General features: G+C 38.7%; 1 protein-coding gene across 1 annotated transcript in view; it reads left to right on the top strand.

Annotated features, from left to right (window-relative positions):
- The window catches only part of NAALADL2 (N-acetylated alpha-linked acidic dipeptidase like 2), a 517216-nt gene extending 510055 nt beyond the window's left edge, over positions 1 to 7161 (top strand). The window contains exon 13 of the mRNA XM_077827191.1: positions 6963 to 7161. Coding sequence (XP_077683317.1) covers positions 6963 to 7161 — 199 coding nt within the window. The remainder of the gene's footprint in view (positions 1 to 6962) is intronic.
- Positions 7162 to 20829: the final 13668 nt, after the last annotated feature.

Here is a 20829-nt window from a genome sequence, read left to right as displayed (position 1 = left end):
GAAAGCTAATGATATTCTTACCAGTCTATCAACAAAAATTATACACCCTGGAGCAGAATTTTGCAATATGCTGCTCTTTTGTCATCATCATGCCATTCGACAATACCATAATCATAACACTTCAGAATAAACTATTTGTAGGGTGAAAGGAAGAAAAGAAGAAAGAAGAGGAAAAGGACTGAGGTAGGAAATATAAGTGGGTGAGTAGAGGGGGAACCTTCATCTCCACCAGCCTATAAAATTTTCATAGATACAAGCTAGAATAACAATTTTTTTAAATCTCATGCAAATCTAGTGGTAGTGAATATATAGTGCTCTAGATCCTGTAATAAATCCAGACCCCATGAATCTGAAAATCTCAGCATGTGAATATTTATTATAATAATTTATTTGTTTATGTAATACAGCAATGCATTAGGTATTTTACAAACATGAAAGTGGACAAGCTCCCTGCCTTTAAGGAAGGTGTATTCAGAACTGAAAATTTTCATGATGATGAGAGGGGAAATAAAAAAGAATGTCAGAAATCACATGTAGGTTGTTGTTGTTTTTTCCAGAGCATAAGTACAAATCATTCAGAGATACATAAAATGAATTTGTGAGAGTATTGAAACAGCTCTAGTCATAGCACATTTGATTATATTTAGAACAGACGGAGATACTCATTGCACTTTCCCATAAGTGATTTTAGTGTGATCCCACTGAGACAATGTGAACTCGACGCATGGGGGACCTTTTGCCTTCTGTCACATTCCAGTGATTTAGTAATTACTTTTGGTCTGCAAAATCCAAACCTGAACCCTTAAGATAGAAGATATATGTGAACAGCACAATAATTCACCTCATATGTTCACATATATCTCACATTACTTATGTACATGCTTGTCTCCCAAATAAAATAATCTCTTTCAGTGACAAGGTAAATACAGTAATATACTTTTAACAGTCCAATTGCTTCAGTATAACTTCTAAAATAGTTTGGGGGTATATATTGGTCCCTATATTATGGTACACTACATACAGCTTAGTCTGTTTTGAAAGACATGACTTATTATCAAGTGTGATTTATCACTGAGAAATGTCCTGGCATGAGGTATAATGCCTGTTAATTTCAGTTATGTAAGGAGTGGCATTCCATACCCAGTTGTGATAATGAAAATCAACATTAGAATACAAAGTCATTATTTCCATCAGTGACAGGCATGCTTGCAGACATGGAAATGACTCATTGTAAGGACTATAGATGCCTTTCTTTTAAAATTCATTTCATATGCCCCTTTGCCTTAGTTTATTAAGACTGATTTGTCAGTTATATGAAGATTCTTTATCTCTTTCAGTAGTACTGTCTGGAGTTATTAATTAGGTGTCCTAGTTTGATGCTGTACTTTTCAGGTCACTGTGATGTGTCATTGAAACAGACCCATTAAGATGAGTGATGTGTGTTGTAATTTCATTAGTGTCATCAATAATGTATTACACTTTCCTTTTAGTAGTCTCTCTGTGTTTTGTGTGGGTCAGGCTGACTATATGAATTATATTTTTAATATCAAAATAATTAAACATGAAGGAAGATATTTAAACGATTAGGCAACAGGGTGGAATTAATGTTGTTTTAAAAGTGTAGGCTACAAAAATGATTTCAGTTACAGAATGTTTTAGTGATTGAATTACATAGAGTAAACGTAGGTGTCTTGGGTATGGTTCTATGTATAGCAATTGGATATCAATATTAATGCATGCAAGTGAAATGAGTAGGTATTTTTCAAAGCAGTTGTAATTTTTAATTAAAACACTTTTTACTGACTGGAAAATACATGATAATTCAAAAACTGAGAAACATTATAGCCATTTTTTCATTTGATGAAACTTGGAGATACAAAAATGAAATACTATTTGCTGACTCTTTGTAAAGGATTTATAAAGAGAGAATTTGTTATATGCAGCAAAAAACAGGTGGTATGGTTTGCAATGCAGAGATAAGTAATTGGAAAATATAAGATCCTGGTGAGAATCCATAGAAGAATTTTTTTAAAGATACTTCTAATGTTACTTGTTATGCTTTTAAAGTATTGTCATAAATCACAAAAAGCTTCCACCATACTGTGCAATAGATCAACTGTTCCTAAATTATATTATTATTGCAGAAGTTAAGATCTTCTTTTACATGATGATGAAAGCTCTCCTGTCTCTTACATTCACCAGGCTAACTAAAAATGCCTCATTATGTGTTGATTTGTACTCCGGTCAGTTAAGAGTATTTGTCTTAAATATAGGGCTCTCAAGCAATTAAAAAAATTAATTGTGATTAATTGCACCGTTAAACAATAATAGAATACCATTTATTTAAATATTTTGGGTGTTTTCTACATTTTCAAATATATTGATTTCAGTTACAACACAAAGTGTTGTACAGTGCTCACTTTATATTTATTTTTATTACAAATATTTGCACTGTAAAAAACAAAAGAAAGAGTATATTTCAATTCACCTAATACAAATACTGTAGTGCAATCTCTTTATCATGAAAGTTGAACTTACAAATGTAGAATTATGTACAGAAAATAACTGCATTCAAAAATAAAACAATGTAAAACTTTAGAACGTACAAGTCCACTCAGTCCGACTTCTGCCAATTGCTCAGACAAACAAGTTTGGTTACAATTTGCAGGAGATAATGCTGCACACGTCTTGTTTACAGTGTCACCTGAAGTGAGAAAGGTGTTTGCATGGCATTGTTGTAGCTGGCATCACAAGATATTTACGTGCCAGATGCGCTAAAGATTCATATGTCCCTTCATGCTTCAGCCACCGTTCCAGAGGACATGCCTCCTTACTGGTGACGGGTTCTGCTTGATAACGATCCAAAGCAGAGCAGACTGGCACATGTTCATTTTCATCCTCTGAGTCAGATGCCACCAGCAGAAGGTTGATTTTCTTTTTTGATGGTTCGGGTTCTGTAGTTTCCGCTTTGGAGTGTTGCTCCTTTAAGACATCTAAAAGCATACTCCACACTTCATCCCTCTCAGATTTTGGAAGGCACTTCAGATTCTTAAACCTTGGGTCAAGTGCTATAGCTATTCTTAGCAATCTCACATTGGTACCTTCTTTGCATTTTGTCAAATCTGCTGTGAAAGTATTCTTAAAACGAACATGTGCTGGGTCATCATCCGAGATTGCTATAACATGAAATATATGGCAGAATGTGGGTAAAACAGAACAGGAGACATACAAGTCTCCACCAAGGAGTTCAATCACAAATTTAATTAACGCATTATTTTTTTAACAAGCATCATCAGCATGGAAGCATGTCCTCTGGATTGGTGTCCGAAGCATGAAGGGGCATATGAATGTTTAGTATATCCTGCACGTAAATACTTTGCAATGCCAGCTACAAAAGTGCCATGCGAATGCCTGTTCTCACTTTCAGGTGACATTGTAAATAAGAAGCAGTCAGCACTATCTCCCGTAAATGAAAACAAACTTGATTATCTTAGCAATTGGCTGAACAAGAAGTAGGACTGAGTGGACTTGTAGGCTCTAAAGTTTTGCATTGTTTTGTTTTTGAGTGCAGTTATGTAACAAAAAAGAATCTACATTTGTAAGTTACACTTTCACGATAAAGAGATTGCACTACAGTACTTGTATGAGGTGAATTGAAAAATACTATTTCTTTTGTTTATAATTTTTATAGTGCACATATTTGTAATCAAAAATAATAATATAAAGTGATCACTGTACACTTTGCATTCTGTGTTGTAATAGAAATCAATATATTTGAAAATGTAGAAAAACATCTAAAATATTTAATAAATTTCAATTGGTATTCTATTGTTTAACAGTGTGATTAATCGTAATTAATTTTTTTAATCACAGTTAATTTTTTTGAGTTAATCGCATGAGTTAACTGTGATTAATCAACAGCCCTACTTAAATAGTATCCTGTAACCAATCTGCCATTGGAATCACTGCAGCAGAGTGAAAATATGTTAAGATCCCAGTAGATGTTCATAAAGATAAACAGTCTGTTTTATTCATGTGGCTTGTTTACAGTAAATTTTAATTCTCGAGGTGGGTGTGGTATAGATAGGTCCCTATATGCCTCAAAAATGTACTTTCTAATTGACCTCAAAATCTTGCCATCTTTAGGTTGCCATCTCTTCTCTGTGGGCCAGATCCGTGGCTGATGTAAATTTTCATAGCTCCATTGACTTCAGTTGACATATAAAGATTTACACAAGTTGAAGATCTGGTCCTATAGCTTTATCTAGGTACCTAAATCCAGATTACAGGGCCAAAGCTTTTAGGTACTTAGGATGAACTCCTGGCTCTATCGAAGTCGATGAGAACTCCCATTGACTTCAACAGTTTAAAATTTATCCCTTAATGCCATCATTATGTTTCATTGCTTGGCATAATTTAACCTTTTTTTTAAAAAAGCCATTGTTGAAATAATTTTAAATTATCAGTGTTATTTTCCTCTATTTCATGTAAAGGATGCTTTAGTGGGGAGAGAGCGTACAGTGAGCTGCTTCTTCCCACCTCACACGGTGCCAGACAGGACTGCAACATACCCATCAAGAAGGAAGGTGACTGGCTTCTGTGCTGGCCAGTGCCCACAGGGTTGTGTGGCTTGATGGTTTGAGAGTATGACCAGGCATTCAGTCTCCCCAGTATGTATGCTGTAGTATGTTGTGAACATTACATGAGGGGGGCATGCACATATCCTCTGAAAGAACTTGATCCTACTCCCTTTGAAGTCAATGCAGAAGCCTTGACTTCAGGGCAAGTAGGATCAAGCCCTCAAGGAGTAGTAAGATATGCTACATAACTCATTCTCCTGTGACTTCCCTGAGGGCATGACTGCTCTGGGACCCAGTGCAAGGCTGTCAGTGCTCCCTCAACTCACCTTAAAAAAAACCCCACCTCTCTGGCTATCAGCATGCACTGATTTCACTCATTATACTACACAGTAGTCCTGTGACTACATGCAGCATAATCCAGTCACCTTGGAATTTATGGTACATCCTTTTCACATGTAACAGAAGCATGTTAAACAGATCTTTGAAGTTGGCACTGCACAGTTTTACTTATGCCGTTTCCCCTCCCCCCCACCCCAGCCACACACATGTTGATAATGATTATTTTTTGGGTGTAGCACTCAAAATATGCTAGGTGCTGTCCTGTTGGAGGATACCAAGATTATCAGGTTTCTGAGAGGTAGCTGTGTTAGTCTGTATCAGCAAAAACAACGAGGAGTCCTTGTGGCACCTTAGAGACTAACAAATGTATTTGGGCATAAGCTTTCATGGGCTAGAACCAACTTCATCAGATGCATGGAGTGGAAAATACAGTAGTGGGTTCTAGCCCATGAAAGCTTATGCCCAGATAAATTTGTTAGTCTCTAAGGCGCCACAAGGACTCCTCATTGTTTTTACAAAGATTATAATTCCTACAGCACCATGCTAATTATTGTATGGGTATATAATACTCCCTGTAAGAGCAAATGAATTAGAAATAGGTAAGGCTAGTAAGAAATACATTTTAAAAGATCTGAGATGTTTCATGTACTTGGAAAATGTCACTCTTTATTTATATCATTTTGTTACACACTGCTATACACAAAACACTACTGAACAGAAGTGGCTGTTCTGAGTTGCCATTTATCCTGCCACTTCATTACCACTCCCTCTTGTAGACTGGTAATTAGAAGACTCTGATAGTAATCTGCAAAAGATACTCTTTTGTAGTCTTCTGTCTTCCAGGTCAGTATCCATGGGAATTTTATTACTAATTTGGAGTTGCCATTGGGCCTGTCTTGTAATTAAGTTACTAATGAAGTGTCTCGGCTGTCCTGCTTTCTTTGTTACTTGTTTTCATGTTCATGCTATGGGATTTCTTCCTCCCTGTGTTTTTCTGGATAAAGTCCTGCATAGAATCACTTACGGCCTTTTTATCTGAAACTTTACACACTTTGGTTTGCAATCAAAGGAGCCACTAGGGTAGAGTTTTGTGATATTTACATGATTATGTAATTGGTATAATAATTACTTCATTTACTACTGCATTTAGATAACATTTATAGCCTGCTTTTAAAGACCTACAGAAGTCTCATGAAAACCACTGAACAGCTTTAATTTCAGTCTGCAATACCTTACACAGACAAAGTTCCCAAAGAAATCTGGTAGTAGGTTTGCCTGCAATAGCAACTTCAGGATTGGATTCTGTATAAATAATTCTGCTCATCTTTTATGTTGTCTGTATTTCTCTTTGGTTATTTTTTTTTTAATTCCTAAGGATGTTGCCTGAAAACACAAGTTTTTGTTTTTTAAGAGTTTTGCTGTTCCTTTTAGTGTATTCTCCGACTTAAGTCTACGATACTAAAGATGGTTGTACTGGTGATGATGTCACAGAAGACTATGGGTGAAATAATGTTCCTGTTTTATAGTTAGTGAGAGTTTTGCCATTGTCTTCAGTGTGACCAGGATTTCTCCCTACTGTGACATTGAAGTGGGAAATAAGCAATAGGAGCAGAAAGGAAAGAAAATATTTCATTCATATATAGGCTCCCCAGTAATAACTAAAATCTTTTAAAAGGGGGAATAAACGCAATCCCGCTGCGAACGTGAGATACTTCAAGAGAGGTGTTATGGGCCTAAGCGTGTGAGTTCAATTAAATCCTGAATAACTGATTGGGCAAGGAAGAGTTTGGGTGTTCTTCCAGAGGATCTGTAAATGTTTTTAGTGTACATGCACCTAAAGCGATGGACAGGTGCACTTTCAAAAAACCAGAATAAATATGCACTCATCTTTTCAGTGTGCTGCAGGCTAGGTTTGCTGTAGATAATATGTATCATTTGTAAAGCGTAGATGGTACTTGGAAGGATCCTTGATGATTTTTGATGAAGTAATTGTTTTCATCTGTCTGAGTAAAGTGTTTACCATTTTCCATTGTTCTCTTTTAGAAACATTCTTTTCAGGCTGGATGAAAAGATGAGCCAATTTTCAGTACTGTTAGAGGCACTGGAACACTGCAAGCTACGTCAGTCAAATGAGACCCTTCAAGCAGCTTTGTCAAAGGTGCTGAACAGCATCAATTCAGCTCAGGTTTACTTCAAAGCAGGACTTGATGTGTTTGAGACTGCCTTTGCTGGAAAGAAATGAGAAAACTCTCAGCATTCTAAGAAGTTTGTTTACAATTCACTAAGCAAAAGTTCAAGTCGGACCAGAATTTCATTGAGATTGAAAGTTTTTTCAACTTTTTTTTTCCAATTGGTGTTTAAAGGTACTACCATGTGTGTTCTAATAACTATAAAACAGTCTTTTGCACTGTTCATGGTATATCCCAGATGTCTCTTTGAGAATGTGTAAAAACATACTAAGAGGGGAATAACACTCAAGATTTGATTTTTAGAAGGAAATCTGCTGTATTTTTGTATGTAAAATATATTTTTATGACTAAGGGCTCAGTCTTGCAAAGTGCTGAACACCTCCTGCAAAATGCGAAGGGCCTGATTTTCAGAGGTGAGGAACACCCACTGCTGTAAGTATATTAGAGCTGTGAATGCTCAGAAAAATATTGACTGCAGTACCCTAAAATTCATTGGTTCACCCTTAAGTCCTCCAGTACCCAGCTTTGTTACAGCTCCTCAACAAACTCATCTTTGTTCTTTCCCCTTTATGTCTGGGGAGAGGAAGTTGAAGGATGTGGGTTCATTCTATTGGTGTTCAGGGCATGCAGGACTAAGGAGGAGGCACTCGATACCTTGCAGGTAGAGTCCAACATCTTGAGACAATCCTTACTCCTGGGGATGATGCATATAGTGTGAATGTTGCTTAGGTTCTGGGAGAGTTAAGAACCTTTGATTATCCTGTTTCTGCAGCGGAAAAGGAGAATTTTAATTTCAATAAAAAGTGCTTGGTTTTTTTTTTTAATATGAACAATTCAGATGATTCAGAAAGATTTGAATTAGTCGACGGAGTTGACCAAAAACATTTTGAATGTTTATGTTTATGAAACGAAGTGCCTAATCGTATAGAACTAGGTGTGGTACTACCCTGGTTAATAAAACTGTCAACCTTTATAATGGCATCCACTTTACGGCCCCCCTTCACTCCCAGAGTGGTATAAAGGGACCTTAGCGTAAATGAGAATCAAACCCCAAGAATCCTAGGGAAGTTCTTAAGATATAGGGCTTGATTGTTTCATTGGCAGAACCCAGGCTGTGGATTCACAGCAGTGCAATCATAGTAGTGCAAGCCACCCACAATTCCCACCCCTCCAGAGAACCTAGAATAGCCAGCACAACCCAAATAGATTAAGCATATCTCTCATCTGAAACATAAAGCAGTATTCCCCTAATGGAATCCCTGTCTGAGAGAAACAGTAATACTTCTACCACTGCATAGCATGGAATTATTGATGGGTGAAGCAGGTGCAGTTTGTACCTCCCTGTGCTCCTGGGGTGAATGTGAGTGCACACAGGACAACTGGAATGCAAGTCATTTAATTTTGCAAAACAGGTGACTGATAGGTCTAAAGTTTACTGGGCCTTAGGGCTTTAAATCCATAGATTATTATAACTCCATGCAATAAAATTTAGAGCGTGTAGAGAAACAGGTTTAACAATGAAGAGCGTGGAATTAGAGCTGCAGGAAAAAATGATCAGACGTCACTGGGACTTCCAGACTGGAAAAGTCGTTGCTGTCTGGGATCCTAAATAGTTTATTGTTGCCTCAAATTTGCCCTTGAAAATAAAAAGGAGGCTTTTCAATTTCTAATGGAAACAGCTACATTTCTGTTTGAATGGAGAAAAATTTCACCTGGGAAAAATTGCAAAATTTCTCCAAAGGGTGCAATTTTGTGTCAGTGCTGTTTAACAAGAGCATGTTCCCAAAGTGAAAACAGGGAGTTTATTACAACTCTGAGTCTTTATTTCTCCACATATTGTACTTCATAAATATACTTCTATAGCTGCAATGATTTGATACAGAGTGCATGCAACTTTGCTTTTGTCACATTTCATCGTACATTATTAACACAGGAAAGTGTTTACTCTCTACCTTTCAGCTGACACTAGGTGGAGGGATCTGTCTGCTGGAGGGCAGGTGAGCAATTTGACTTTCCAAACCTACTCTAAAGAGATGGCATGGCACCATTTTCTTCTGCCATAGCACTTCTTCTCGATCATTGGGTTTCCAATAGCACCCATCACCGTGGTTCCTAACCAGTTGGAATTGCTTCATATGAACTGTGTGTTCTGTATTTCCCAACAATATTTAACAATTTATTGTATGCACTAGATTTGTATTGTGTTTCCTGAGGAGGCGTAATCTCCCAGCTGTGAGGTTAGCGCTTGGGTTACTGATCCCCAGGGGCTTAATCCTGATCCCAGTGAAGTCAGTGGTAAAGCACTTATTGACTTCAGTGGTACAGAATCAGGCTCCAATAAAGGGGCCTAAAATATAGACCAACACCTGTTGGCAAGGGTCTAAAATGTAAAATTCCCCAATCTCCCTTTAAACTAATCTGTGTCATTTCCAATATTGTATCAACTGAGATTTTTTGACAATACTGTGTCATTTGTTACAACTGCATCATTCCTGATTAACTTGCCTTTTCCCCTTCCTCCAGTAATGTTAGACCATAACCAGTTTTAAAATCACAGACCGTGAAGTATTCTACTGCAAATAACACCATTATAGTATATGCAGGGGTGAAAGTAACTTAAAGGATTTACCGGCACTCTGCAGTTCGGAGCAGGGGGCGGGGCCTCAACTGGAAGGGGCCTGGCCTCAACCAGAAGAGGCGGGGCCTTTAGAGCCCCGGGCCCTTTAAATCAAGATTTAAACAGCCCCGGTCTCTCGCTGCGGTAGTGGTGGCTGGGAGCCCCGGACCTTTTAAATCGCTGCCAAAGCTACCATTTGCAGAGGCAGCTGGGAGCCCCATGCCCTTTAAATTGCCGCCTGGGGAAGCCGGTCCGGTACGGCACACCGGCTCTTGCTGGTACCTATATGTCTACCTAGAGATGATCCCCTGCACCTGCAGCGGCATAGGCTTGATGGGATACTAGACTCTAACTTGTCTGATTTTAGAGGTGTAAGTCGGTGCTCACAGATAATTTTTGAACCATTTTACCTTTGAAAAGGTACTGCGGGTCATGTTCTGCCATTGGTTTTACATGTAGTCTGGTAGATTCAGGGAATTGATAGCAAGATAAAGCCGTAAATATCCAGTGAATTTCTAATATAGAATCTTTCTCTCAGCCACTTGTTCCACATCAGGTAGGAAAAGGTGTGTGTAAATTGTAATAGTTTACTCAAACTAAATTCCTTTTGGTATTGCCTTGAAATAAATGTAATGCCCTTTTTAAAAATGCGGTGTTTGCAAACTCCTTGAAGGATACTGAAAAAATCTGTTATCTTTTCATGAGCATCGATTGCCAAACCCAGCATAACAAATACATTAATTGCTAGAGAGCCATACTCACCAGGACCAGAAATCCTAAGGCTTGCAATATTTGTGTGGTGAAGCAGTTGATAATAAAAGGCTAACATGATTTTATTAGTGCATATTTTTGTGAGTCCATAAAGAACTAAAATATAATCAAATCAGAGAAATAACAAGGACATTGAAGCTGGAATTTCAGCACTAACTTCACAGTGGGCAGTGAATTGCTTTTATCACCCAAGAAAAACAAGGCCTTTTTGCTGTATAGTATACACAAATAAACATATGACTTGTATAGTGCCTTCATTTTTCAAGTATTGTGCAAATACTGATTTCTATACATGGTACCCTCCCCACCCACATAGATTGAGGTGATACCCATGTGATAAATTCCAGAATGAATTTACCTTACACTTGACTGCTTCACCTGCCCTCTTCCCATTATCACAGCTTCTAGGACTTGTTCTAGGGAGCTGTACAAAGCAATGCATGGGGAACAAATCAGTCTCTCAGTTAACTACATTTTTTCCCTTAGGAGTAGTTCTTCCATATCTTTTTTTACCCATTTTAATCATTATTATTGCATGCATTCAAAGAATGCCCATCATTATAATATTAATTTATCATTCATTTTATAGGGAATTTGGTGTGAAAAGTCTCAGCTTAACTGTCTGGGATTCCAAAGCCATTATTTGTTGGACAAAGAAATATGACTTGCAAGCTCATTAGCTCAAGCTGTAAAGATTCATGTTTTTGTCTCTGGAGATCCCCTTTTCAATCCCTGCCCATAAGCAAGAAGTTGGTCATCACACATACTGTCTAAGAGATGGATATAGAGAAACCAGGATTCACTAGGAAATCTAGAGAAGGGTATAAACTTATAGGGAAAAATACATGGAGATAGTTAAATATCATAAACTACATATTTTCTTCCAGACAGTAAGAGATCGATGAAATTCCATGGCCTGTGTTATGCAGGAGGGCAGACTAGATGATCATAATATGGTACCTTCTGGTCTTAAAATCTGTGACTCATTTTAGAGAGAGAGAGAGAGCACTAAGTTTGGGCTTAGGCACATTTTCAAGGGATCAGATTTCAGAGTAACAGCCGTGTTAGTCTGTATTCGCAAAAGGAAAAGGAGTACTTGTGGCACCTTAGAGACTAACCAATTTATTTGAGCATGAGCTTTCGTGAGCTACAGCTCACTCTCTCACGAAAGCTCATGCTCAAATAAATTGGTTAGTCTCTAAGGTGCCACAAGTACTCCTTTTCTATTTTCAAGGGAGTAATTACAAGAGATGGGTCCATGCTCAAAGCCTTGTATTATGGGCTATCATTCTTTTAGCTAAGGATAACTGGAAGTGACTACCTCTAAAATATGTTAGTGTCACTCTTTCAAGAACCAGTTATGTGGGGTGAAAGAAGTTAAGTTCCTTTAACTCTCAGTGGGACTTCAGGGTACTCAGTAGATCTCAGGATCAGACCTTAACTTGGACAGGTGGTTGCCTGAGTGGCATTCACTTTGCTCTGAAGGCACATTCTTTCCAGCACTGCACTACTAGTGCCTGCCAGTTTCGGAGTGGAAAGCAAAATCCAGTTTCAGATATCTGGGGTCTGATTTTGCAGCATACTTAGCATATAGCACTTTGTATGTTTAAAGCACAGCTTCATTGACTTCAGGTGCTTCTATAAGTGCTCAGTACTTCTGCAAGCCAGACTCCAGGGTCTCAAGTCAGGCACCCAGAAAATTAGGACAGTAAGTGGCCACCTGTGAAAAGTTTGGTTGCAATGATTTGCCAGTACCAGAAAGAAACTTTGTGTCAGAGGCAGGGATAAAATCCAGTTTCTCCAGGACAGTATCCAACTACTTTAACAATGAGACCATCCTTTTTCTCCTCACGATCCCTGTCTTATTCACTATACACCTTCCAAAACTAATGAAGTGTAAGGTTCCTACAAACAGCAGCCTCCTTCACTACCCAGCCCTGATTCATCCCCAGAGCTTGTTCATTGTATGCACTGTATGAGGCAGGAGTCCTATGGAAAAACAATATGTTATTGTGTAATTAAAGACTGTTACATAATGCATATGCACAAGGGGTAACAAGTTTTCGTAGGAAACTTTAATTCTGGCATTTCCTAAATTTGAGTGATTGACTTTGCAGCCTTAATGTTCTTTTAACATCAAACTTTTGTGTGTGTTATTTCCTAAGGCTTTCAAATAGCAAAAGCAAAAAAGCAAATTCCATCATGTTGCATCATAATGATACCCATTTGGCTGATCAACATGTCTGAAGCATTTAGATCCATAGCACAGACCTCTGCCACGTGGGGGGTAGCAAGTTGTAATAGTAGGTTGTCCTCCTCTCTTTGGACCAGCACTAGAGGGAGACGAGACCACACACTTTGCCAGGGTGTTACAGATATTTGCTGACAACAGGTGGAACTCAGGAAACTTAGATTCCATTCCAAGATCTGGAGGAAAGTGTGGTTTAGTGAGCATGGACTCTTCTCTCCAATCCCCCCAAGCTTGATCCTTTTTCCCTTGTTCTTGTCTCAGTCCTGTCTCTTCCCCACCCTGGCGTCCTCATCCCAGTGCTACTCTCCTCACCTAGCCAGTCCCAGTTTCCACTCCTCAGGCTTCTTAGCCCAATTCCAGTGTTCCCTCTCTGTTCCCAGTCCCATTGTTCTTGTCTAGCCTTTCCCATCCGCTCTAGCTCCTTGCCCCAGTCTTCTTGACTAGCCAGTCTCAGCTCCTGCTGTCCAGGCCCCTCATCTAATCTCCCTTCCCTCTGTTGCCCATGTTCCTTTTCCGCACTGGCTCCAAGTCCCAGTCTCCCTCTCCAGGCTTCTCATCCAATCTTAGTGTCCCCCACCCTGGAGTCCTTGGCTCCTTGTCTTTCCTTAGTCAGTCCCAATTCTCCTCCATCATCCTGGCTCCTCCTCAAATCTGTCTCCCCTTCTCCTCACCTCCTTCCCTCTGGCTCACTGGATTTCAGTTCATCTCCTTGCTTCACTAGTCCTAGTCTCTCCCCATGCTCCTTGTCTGTTCCCAGTATCTAGCCCCAGGCTCCTGGTACCAATCTACTCCCTGTGTCCCTCCACAGGTTTTGGTCTATTCCCCTCTGCATTCAAATTGGGCAGATTCCTCCTCGATACTGCCTGGGGCCAGCAGAGAGGGCATTGAGAGCAAAGGGTCCTGCTATCAGATCAGGGTCTCGGTCCCAACATGACCAGGGCAGCCCAGAGCTATCTACAATTGCAGGGAAAGTCCTGCTCAGCGCCAGGCAGAGCATGCCCAGTGCAGATGGAATCTGTGAGGTTTTTAATCTGTTAAAATGTAGGACATCTCTTTTGAGCATGTGCAAACTCTGATTTTTTTAAAGGCTTATAACTTGGCCAAATTTGGGCAGATTTTCATAGGGATGGCAAAAGGCCCACCTCTGACACAAAGGACACTCCTCTGCCAAATTTCAACTCCCTGAGGGTGCTATAGCTTCTCACGTTGTCAAAACATTGTGAAAATAGGCAAAACAATATATTTTCCATAGCCTTATTCTCAGAAATGACTGAACCATTTTCACTGAACATTTCCGGCAATAGTAATAGTTCTAATTAATAATACTCAGACTGAGGGAAAAACCCAGCCTGGACATTTTCAGCCCAAATGGGAAAAAATTGGCAAAGTTATACGCAATTGAAAACAGGGTCTTTTAATGGCAAGTGTTGGGAACACAATAATAGGTGGTGCTGCCAGCCCCACCTATCACAATAGTTTTGGGTGCTCATGCAGGGTTACAAGATGTCATCACTTCATCAGCATAATATGTTATTTCAGTGTGTCTCGTTAAGTATTCACCTCATGGGACTAAATCATACAGAAGGCTCCCATATGTTAGCCCGCAAAGTGGGTGGACATAATCAAGTGTAATGGTGTCAGAAGCTGGCTTAACGATAACGTTTTCCAAAACATTTTGCAAGGACTATTAGATATTTATATTCTGCGTAATTCCTTGTGTCCCTCAACATATGATAATAAAGGCAGGACCAACTTTATAAAAGTTTGCAGGAACCTTTCGTGTTCGTTGGTCAGTACTGCATAAAGCACAGGACAGAGTATAAGTGTATATAGTGTATGTATATGTGATATACTGTAATCTGGTACAATCATGATGCTTATTAAAAATTTTGGAATGTATTAATGTAAATCCTTTGTTCTAGGAAATACACAGGCCTGGAATCAGAACAGAGGCTTAATTTAAGAAACCTAGTTAGAACACAGATATTGAACAGAATATTTTTTTCATGTGTAAGTACAGTTTCATGCTTATTCAGCTATCTATTCATTTGGTAAAAAAGAATTTTGTTTAAGCTAGTTTTCTCTGTTGTTTTTCCCCAACAAGGCTTTTAAAAATGAAGTAAGCGCCTGTTCTTTGGGGTTTTTTTAAGTCCTTGCTGCCTTTAATATTTTTAAATGATGCCACACAATCGTTGAGAAGCTTATCTTGCTTTATAATGGTGTTAAGGCCTCTTTATCTGATCATTATTGTGCATTATTTATAGGCAGAACTCAGGGCTGGTCTTCACTACAGAGAGATCGATGCTGCTGCAATTGATGCAGCTGGGTTCAATTTAGCCGGTCGAGTGAAGACCCGCTAAATTGATGGCAGAGCACTCTCAGGTCAACCCCGGTACTCCACCTTTCCAAGAAGAGCAAGGGAAGTTGATGGGAGAGCGTCTCCCATTGACGCAGCATAGTGAAGACACCGGGATAAGTCGACCTAAACTATGTCGACTCTGGCTATGTTATTTACGTAGCTGGAGTAGCATAACTTAGGTTGACTTACCCCCGTAATGAAGACAAGCCCTCAGAATTAAAGTGGTATTGTTTTGAAGCAGTCTCTTGGGACAGAGATACTTTACAGATTCACTAGCATACTTAATGTAACACACTTAGGTGGCTTTTACTATGTCTTTATTATGGAGTCACTATAGGTATCCAAGGCCTGGTCTACACTAGAGGGGGGATCGATCTAAGTTATGCAACTTCAGCTACATGAATAACGTAGCTGAAGTTGACGTACTTAGATCTACTTACTTAGTCGACGTACTTAGATCAACATACTTAGATTGTCTTCAACATGGTGAGTCGACTGCTGCTGCTCCCCGTCGACTCCACCTGCGCGTCTCACAGCAGTGGAGTACAGGAGTCAATGGGAGAGTGCTCGGGGGGGTCGATTTATCGCGTCTAGGCTAGATGTGATAAATCGACCCTCGCTGGATCGACCGCTCCATGGGTAGTGTAAACATACCCCTTGATGACGTTCTGAGGCACTAACCTGAGAGAGCTGAATGTGGTGGTGTAATCAGATTCCAAAGACCTAGTCAGTCTACCCCATTTGGAGTGAGCTGTGGGAAGGACTCCTAGGGTTTGAGCAGTTCGTTCAGCTTTTATTCTACATTCTTTAAGAGCACCTCCCCAATGCAACCTTCAAAATATTGGCACTGGGAACATAATCTATTTACTGGTGCAAAAAGCTCCCTGACTGTTGATTGTGAGATTTTTTTTTTGGTCCCCTCGCATTGATTTTTTTTTGAAAAAAGATAGCTCTGGGGACTAGAGAAAATCATAAGGTCCCTCTGCCAGGGATTGTGTAGATGTTTTCTTTCCTATGTTTATTTCTGTCTACAATTCATGTTTATACTACATTTTCAGTTTGTGATGCATTCTTAGTTAGAATTTTTATCCATCCAATTCAACTAAGGCCATATGAAAAGCTTATACAGTGCTACACTGCTCAAAGCAGTATTATTTGACAGGAAATCAGGCATGACTGGAACGTTGACAGACATTGGGCCATATCCTCAGCTACAGTATTTAGAAAGTTGGTTTAATTGGCCAGCTGGGAATTCTGCCAGCGTGCATATGGGTTTAGAGATTTCATAGAGAACTCCTGTGACTTCCCCCTTCTCCAGGCCCCTTGTATCCATGTCACATTGGCGGGATGGTTCAGAGTTCCCAATGTGCTCCTCTGATTCCCAGTTAGCATAACTTTGTAGGCTTGATCAGCTGATATAGAATAGAGCAGTCTTGAGGCCGCTTTTCAGCCCCACCCAGAACGTTAAGGCACCAGTCTTTTCCAGTACTTACTAGAATGTTCTGCCTTGTGGCAATCTGGTATTATGTATGCACTATTTGTGGCTTTTCGTACATTCAGCTGGACTGTTTTTTTCCCCTATCTGCCCTCACTTCCCGGCCTCAGCATCTAAAATTTTTTTTCCATTCTATGAATCCACTAGAGGGGAATTAAGGAGATGCTTAATATTTCACATTTAAATCAGATGAGATAAAGACAAAAGCTCTTTGTTTTCCATCTGCAGTCTACGGAAGTTAGTGGGCAACATACTGTTATCATGTATATTATGATTTGATATGCTAAGAGAAATGGAAAATGTTTCATATTCTCTGTGTATATATAAAGTCTGCTGCAGTTTCCACGGTATGCATCTGATGAAGTGAGCTGTAGCTCACGAAAGCTCATGCTCAAATAAATTGGTTAGTCTCTAAGGTGCCACAAGTACTCCTTTTCTTTTTGCGAATACAGACTAACACGGCTGTTACTCTGAAACCTGGAAAATGAATGTAATTCCTCATCCAATGAAAGCAGAAAGAATTCAGGGAACACTTTACACTCAAATATTTTAACCATTTGTGCACAAGAGAGACCAAGAATGAAGTGAAGAAGTATGAGCAGCTATTTTCTTTTGGAAAATTCTGTTGTTTTGCTTCAGTAAAGGATTTTAATATTGTATTCATACCTATGCATTCTATACCTCTGAGCACTGGTACACTGCTGTGTCGCATGGGGATTAGTCCTAGTGCTGTCATCAGTGCTAATGTTCAGAACACTAGTTCATACTGAGACTGTGTCCCACGACTTCCTATGGGATTTATCTGATCAGATGCAATATGCAAATATTTCCACATTTTATAAAATGCTACAAAAAGCATCTATCAAATTGCATCATCAATGAACAGCTTTGGCTCAGAATAGGAGAAACACAGTGAATGTATGCCTCTCTCATTCTGTCTCCTTCTAACTTTCCAAATAGTAAAATACAGTTAACATACAAAATATGCTCACCTACAGTAAATGATAGCTAGTCAATTCAGAAGAAGATTAAATAACGAGGATTTTGACCATGCAGTAATACAGACTTGATATAGTGATTCCAGGGAACCAATAAATCTCATACTGTGTGGTAATGTGCAATGAAAAGTTGATTTTTATAATACATTAAAGGGCACAGAGGGGAGGTATAACAGCTTCTTTCTGGAAAATAGTTTACTTTGTATGAATTTGTACTTTTATAACACAGTATAATAAAAAGATAACATTGACTATTAATGTAGGTAGATTCTACATACTTGGATTAAGAAGCACATATTACCTGTTTTGTACCATTGCTGTAATTTTTACATCATATATCAGTGTTGAGAAAGAAAGACACTGAAATGGAATGCAGTGATAGACATGACGTGAAAGTGGTTGTAATTGTGAATTAGTCTTTATTTTTTCCTGAATTATATTTTTTTATAGATTAAACTGGAACATGAAGATATGAATCTAATATACATTGCACTGAATTATATGGAATTCTTTTCATTTGCTTTGATTTTTGTTGGCTTTGTCAATGAATTGTACCATATGCCTCTCAAACTGCTGGTTCAATAACATGGATCCCAGGGCCCTAAAATATGGTAGAACCTGGGATGCAATGGCTAATGTCACTCGGGACATCAATAGACATTCCAAACCGTTTAAAAATGTTTATTACAATTTACAGACAGGTACATTCCAATCATCCAAATGTTCCAGGAACTGATGGTCAGAGATCCAACACATTCGATAATTGGAATTTCAGATAAAGGACATTATCTTCTATGTGGATTTCAGACTCTGGGTGGCCAAGATTTCCAAAAATAGCTAACAATTTTGGGTTCACTTCTTGGGTACCAGATTTGAGACACTTAGAGGGAGCCTAATTTGCAGAAAATGCTGAACATCTACTCTGAAAACTCTTTTCAGCATGTCTCGAGTAGTCACACCTTCCGTTTGAAAATCTTGACCATGGTATCTAAATTTCAGAGCATCTGAAATCCAGCTAGTTAGGGTTTGTATTACAAATGTCCTAAAATTACAAAGAAGTGCTTACTCTCTCAGGAAAACAGGAGTTGCCTACTCTGCCTGTAAGATTTATGGAGTGTTTGGATGAAGCTGCAGAGTTTTCCCACGCTCATGAAGCACTCGAGAGGTGTAATGAATTGTTCTCGTTGTACAATGAATGTGTATTTCCAAATTTATGTTTTTTCCACACTATGTTGTTTTATTCCCAAAGTGCTTTCCTTTTCTCTGGATTAAAAATAATAATAATAAAAATGATTTGTGGTTATTTTTGAATGATGGACAGAACGTGGAGAGAAGTAACTCACTGTTTTGGTACAAAGAAGAGCTCTGCCAAGGATGAAGGCCAAGGCTATAACAGGGTTCAAAAAAGAACTAAATTGGTCCATGGAAGATAGGTTCATCAACGGCTATTAGCCAGGATGGGCACTGATGCAAAACCATGCACTGAAATGCCCTAAAATTCTCATCTGGCTTATGTTGACCAAGGAATGGTTGCATTAGTCCACTTCTAAACAGGAGAAATTAATATTTCATTGCCTCTTCAGTTTCTCTTATGTCCTTAAAAAGCCATCTGGGAACACTCTGGTGAATAATACAATATTACCTTTGGCACTAAACCTCTGATAGACTCTACTTAAAATTATTCCCTACCCAAATAGAGCAATGGAACTCAGCAAATAAAATGGAGACAATATTCAAAATAGCCCTTTTCTCCTAATTATCAAACTTCTCTCTCTCGAGGTAGCTGCTCAAATTGTATGATGCATAATGAGCATTTGGTTTTGGCCACAAGTTTAAGCTTGAACCAATGACCCATTTCCTGTGAAAAATTGTCTTTAGATAGTATTGTGTCATGAACACAAAAGTCACTTGCACATCGAGGAGGTGATACAATATCTGAAGTCCTGATCCTGCAGTCATATTTGTATGTGGTTGGTAACTGGAGCTGCGTGAATATCTGATTGGAAAAAAAGTCTTTGGGGTCGATTTGAAACAATTTTTTTTCAAATTTTTCAGCAAACCATGAATGTTGAAAAAAATTGTTTCAGATTATATGAAATGTTTTGTTCCATTTTTAAAGGGTTTTTTTAACTATTTTTAACCTCTTTTTTTTTTTAGTAGAATTGATATTCAAAGCAAAGAAGTTATTTTGAATTGAAAAGCTGAAATGCTTGGTTTAGAAAATGTTGAACCATGTTTACCTTTCTAAATTTTTTTTTTAATTCCTCAACTGAAGCAATTGGGCAAACACAAATTTATGAAAAGTTTCGGTTGAACGCAAACCTGCAATTTTTAGCAAAACATTTTCACGCAGCTCTATTGGTAACACAAGCTTTTAAACACATTCAGCTTTTTATCACAGTCCTAAACCGTTAGCTGTGTTTTAGGTAACCAATTCAAGCTGAGTATGTGAAATTTTTTAGTTATCAATTTAAAGGGCTGTTTCGCTCTGGCATCTACATTATGAAACGGATGTCTTCTTCCATCAGAACTAGCTTTTTTCAGAGCATGAGGTCTGATAAAGCTCTGGTGGTACTTTCCAGCATATATATGTATTTTTAAATTTAAAGGGCTGGTAGCTTGTGTAAGTGGTGAATGAACCTATGATTTATGAATATAACCAAAAAAAAATTTGGGTAAATCTTCCACTGTGGCAAATCCAAGTAATACAGGGCCCTATATTCAGCTGGTGTGAGTAGATGTAGATCCATTGGTTCAGTTATTCTATTTATTTTGCAGCGGTGGCTTAGGTACGCCAATCGTGGGTTATGGCCGAATTGTGCGAAGTATATAAAAACATATAATAAAGACCCTGCCTCAGATTCCTCTGTGGAACTATGTCAGTTGATACCAGCTGGCCCATAAACTCAGTTGTCCAGTTTAAAATAGCAATGGCAGCTCACTTCTGCAATGATCTCTTTTAGCTGGAGATATAGATGATTTTACACACACACACACACACACACACAAATCCTGTGTAATATAGTAGCTTGTGGAACTTCTGGAAATACCATCTAATCCTCTGCCCTTGAAAAAGAATTCTACTACCTTGTTGAGTTAGCCTCAATATCCTATTGGGAGTGAATATAAAAGTAGTTATGAGAGTAGTCCTGGGAGCTGAATCAGTTCTGTGGTACTTAAGAGCAACAATTGGCTCATCACCTTCCCAGTAGTGGGGAAGAAATAGAATG

The sequence above is a fragment of the Eretmochelys imbricata genome, chromosome 9, assembly GCF_965152235.1.
Source record: "Eretmochelys imbricata isolate rEreImb1 chromosome 9, rEreImb1.hap1, whole genome shotgun sequence".
Classification (NCBI taxonomy): Eukaryota; Metazoa; Chordata; order Testudines; family Cheloniidae; genus Eretmochelys; species Eretmochelys imbricata.
This window is presented reverse-complemented; position numbering and strand designations above follow the sequence as displayed.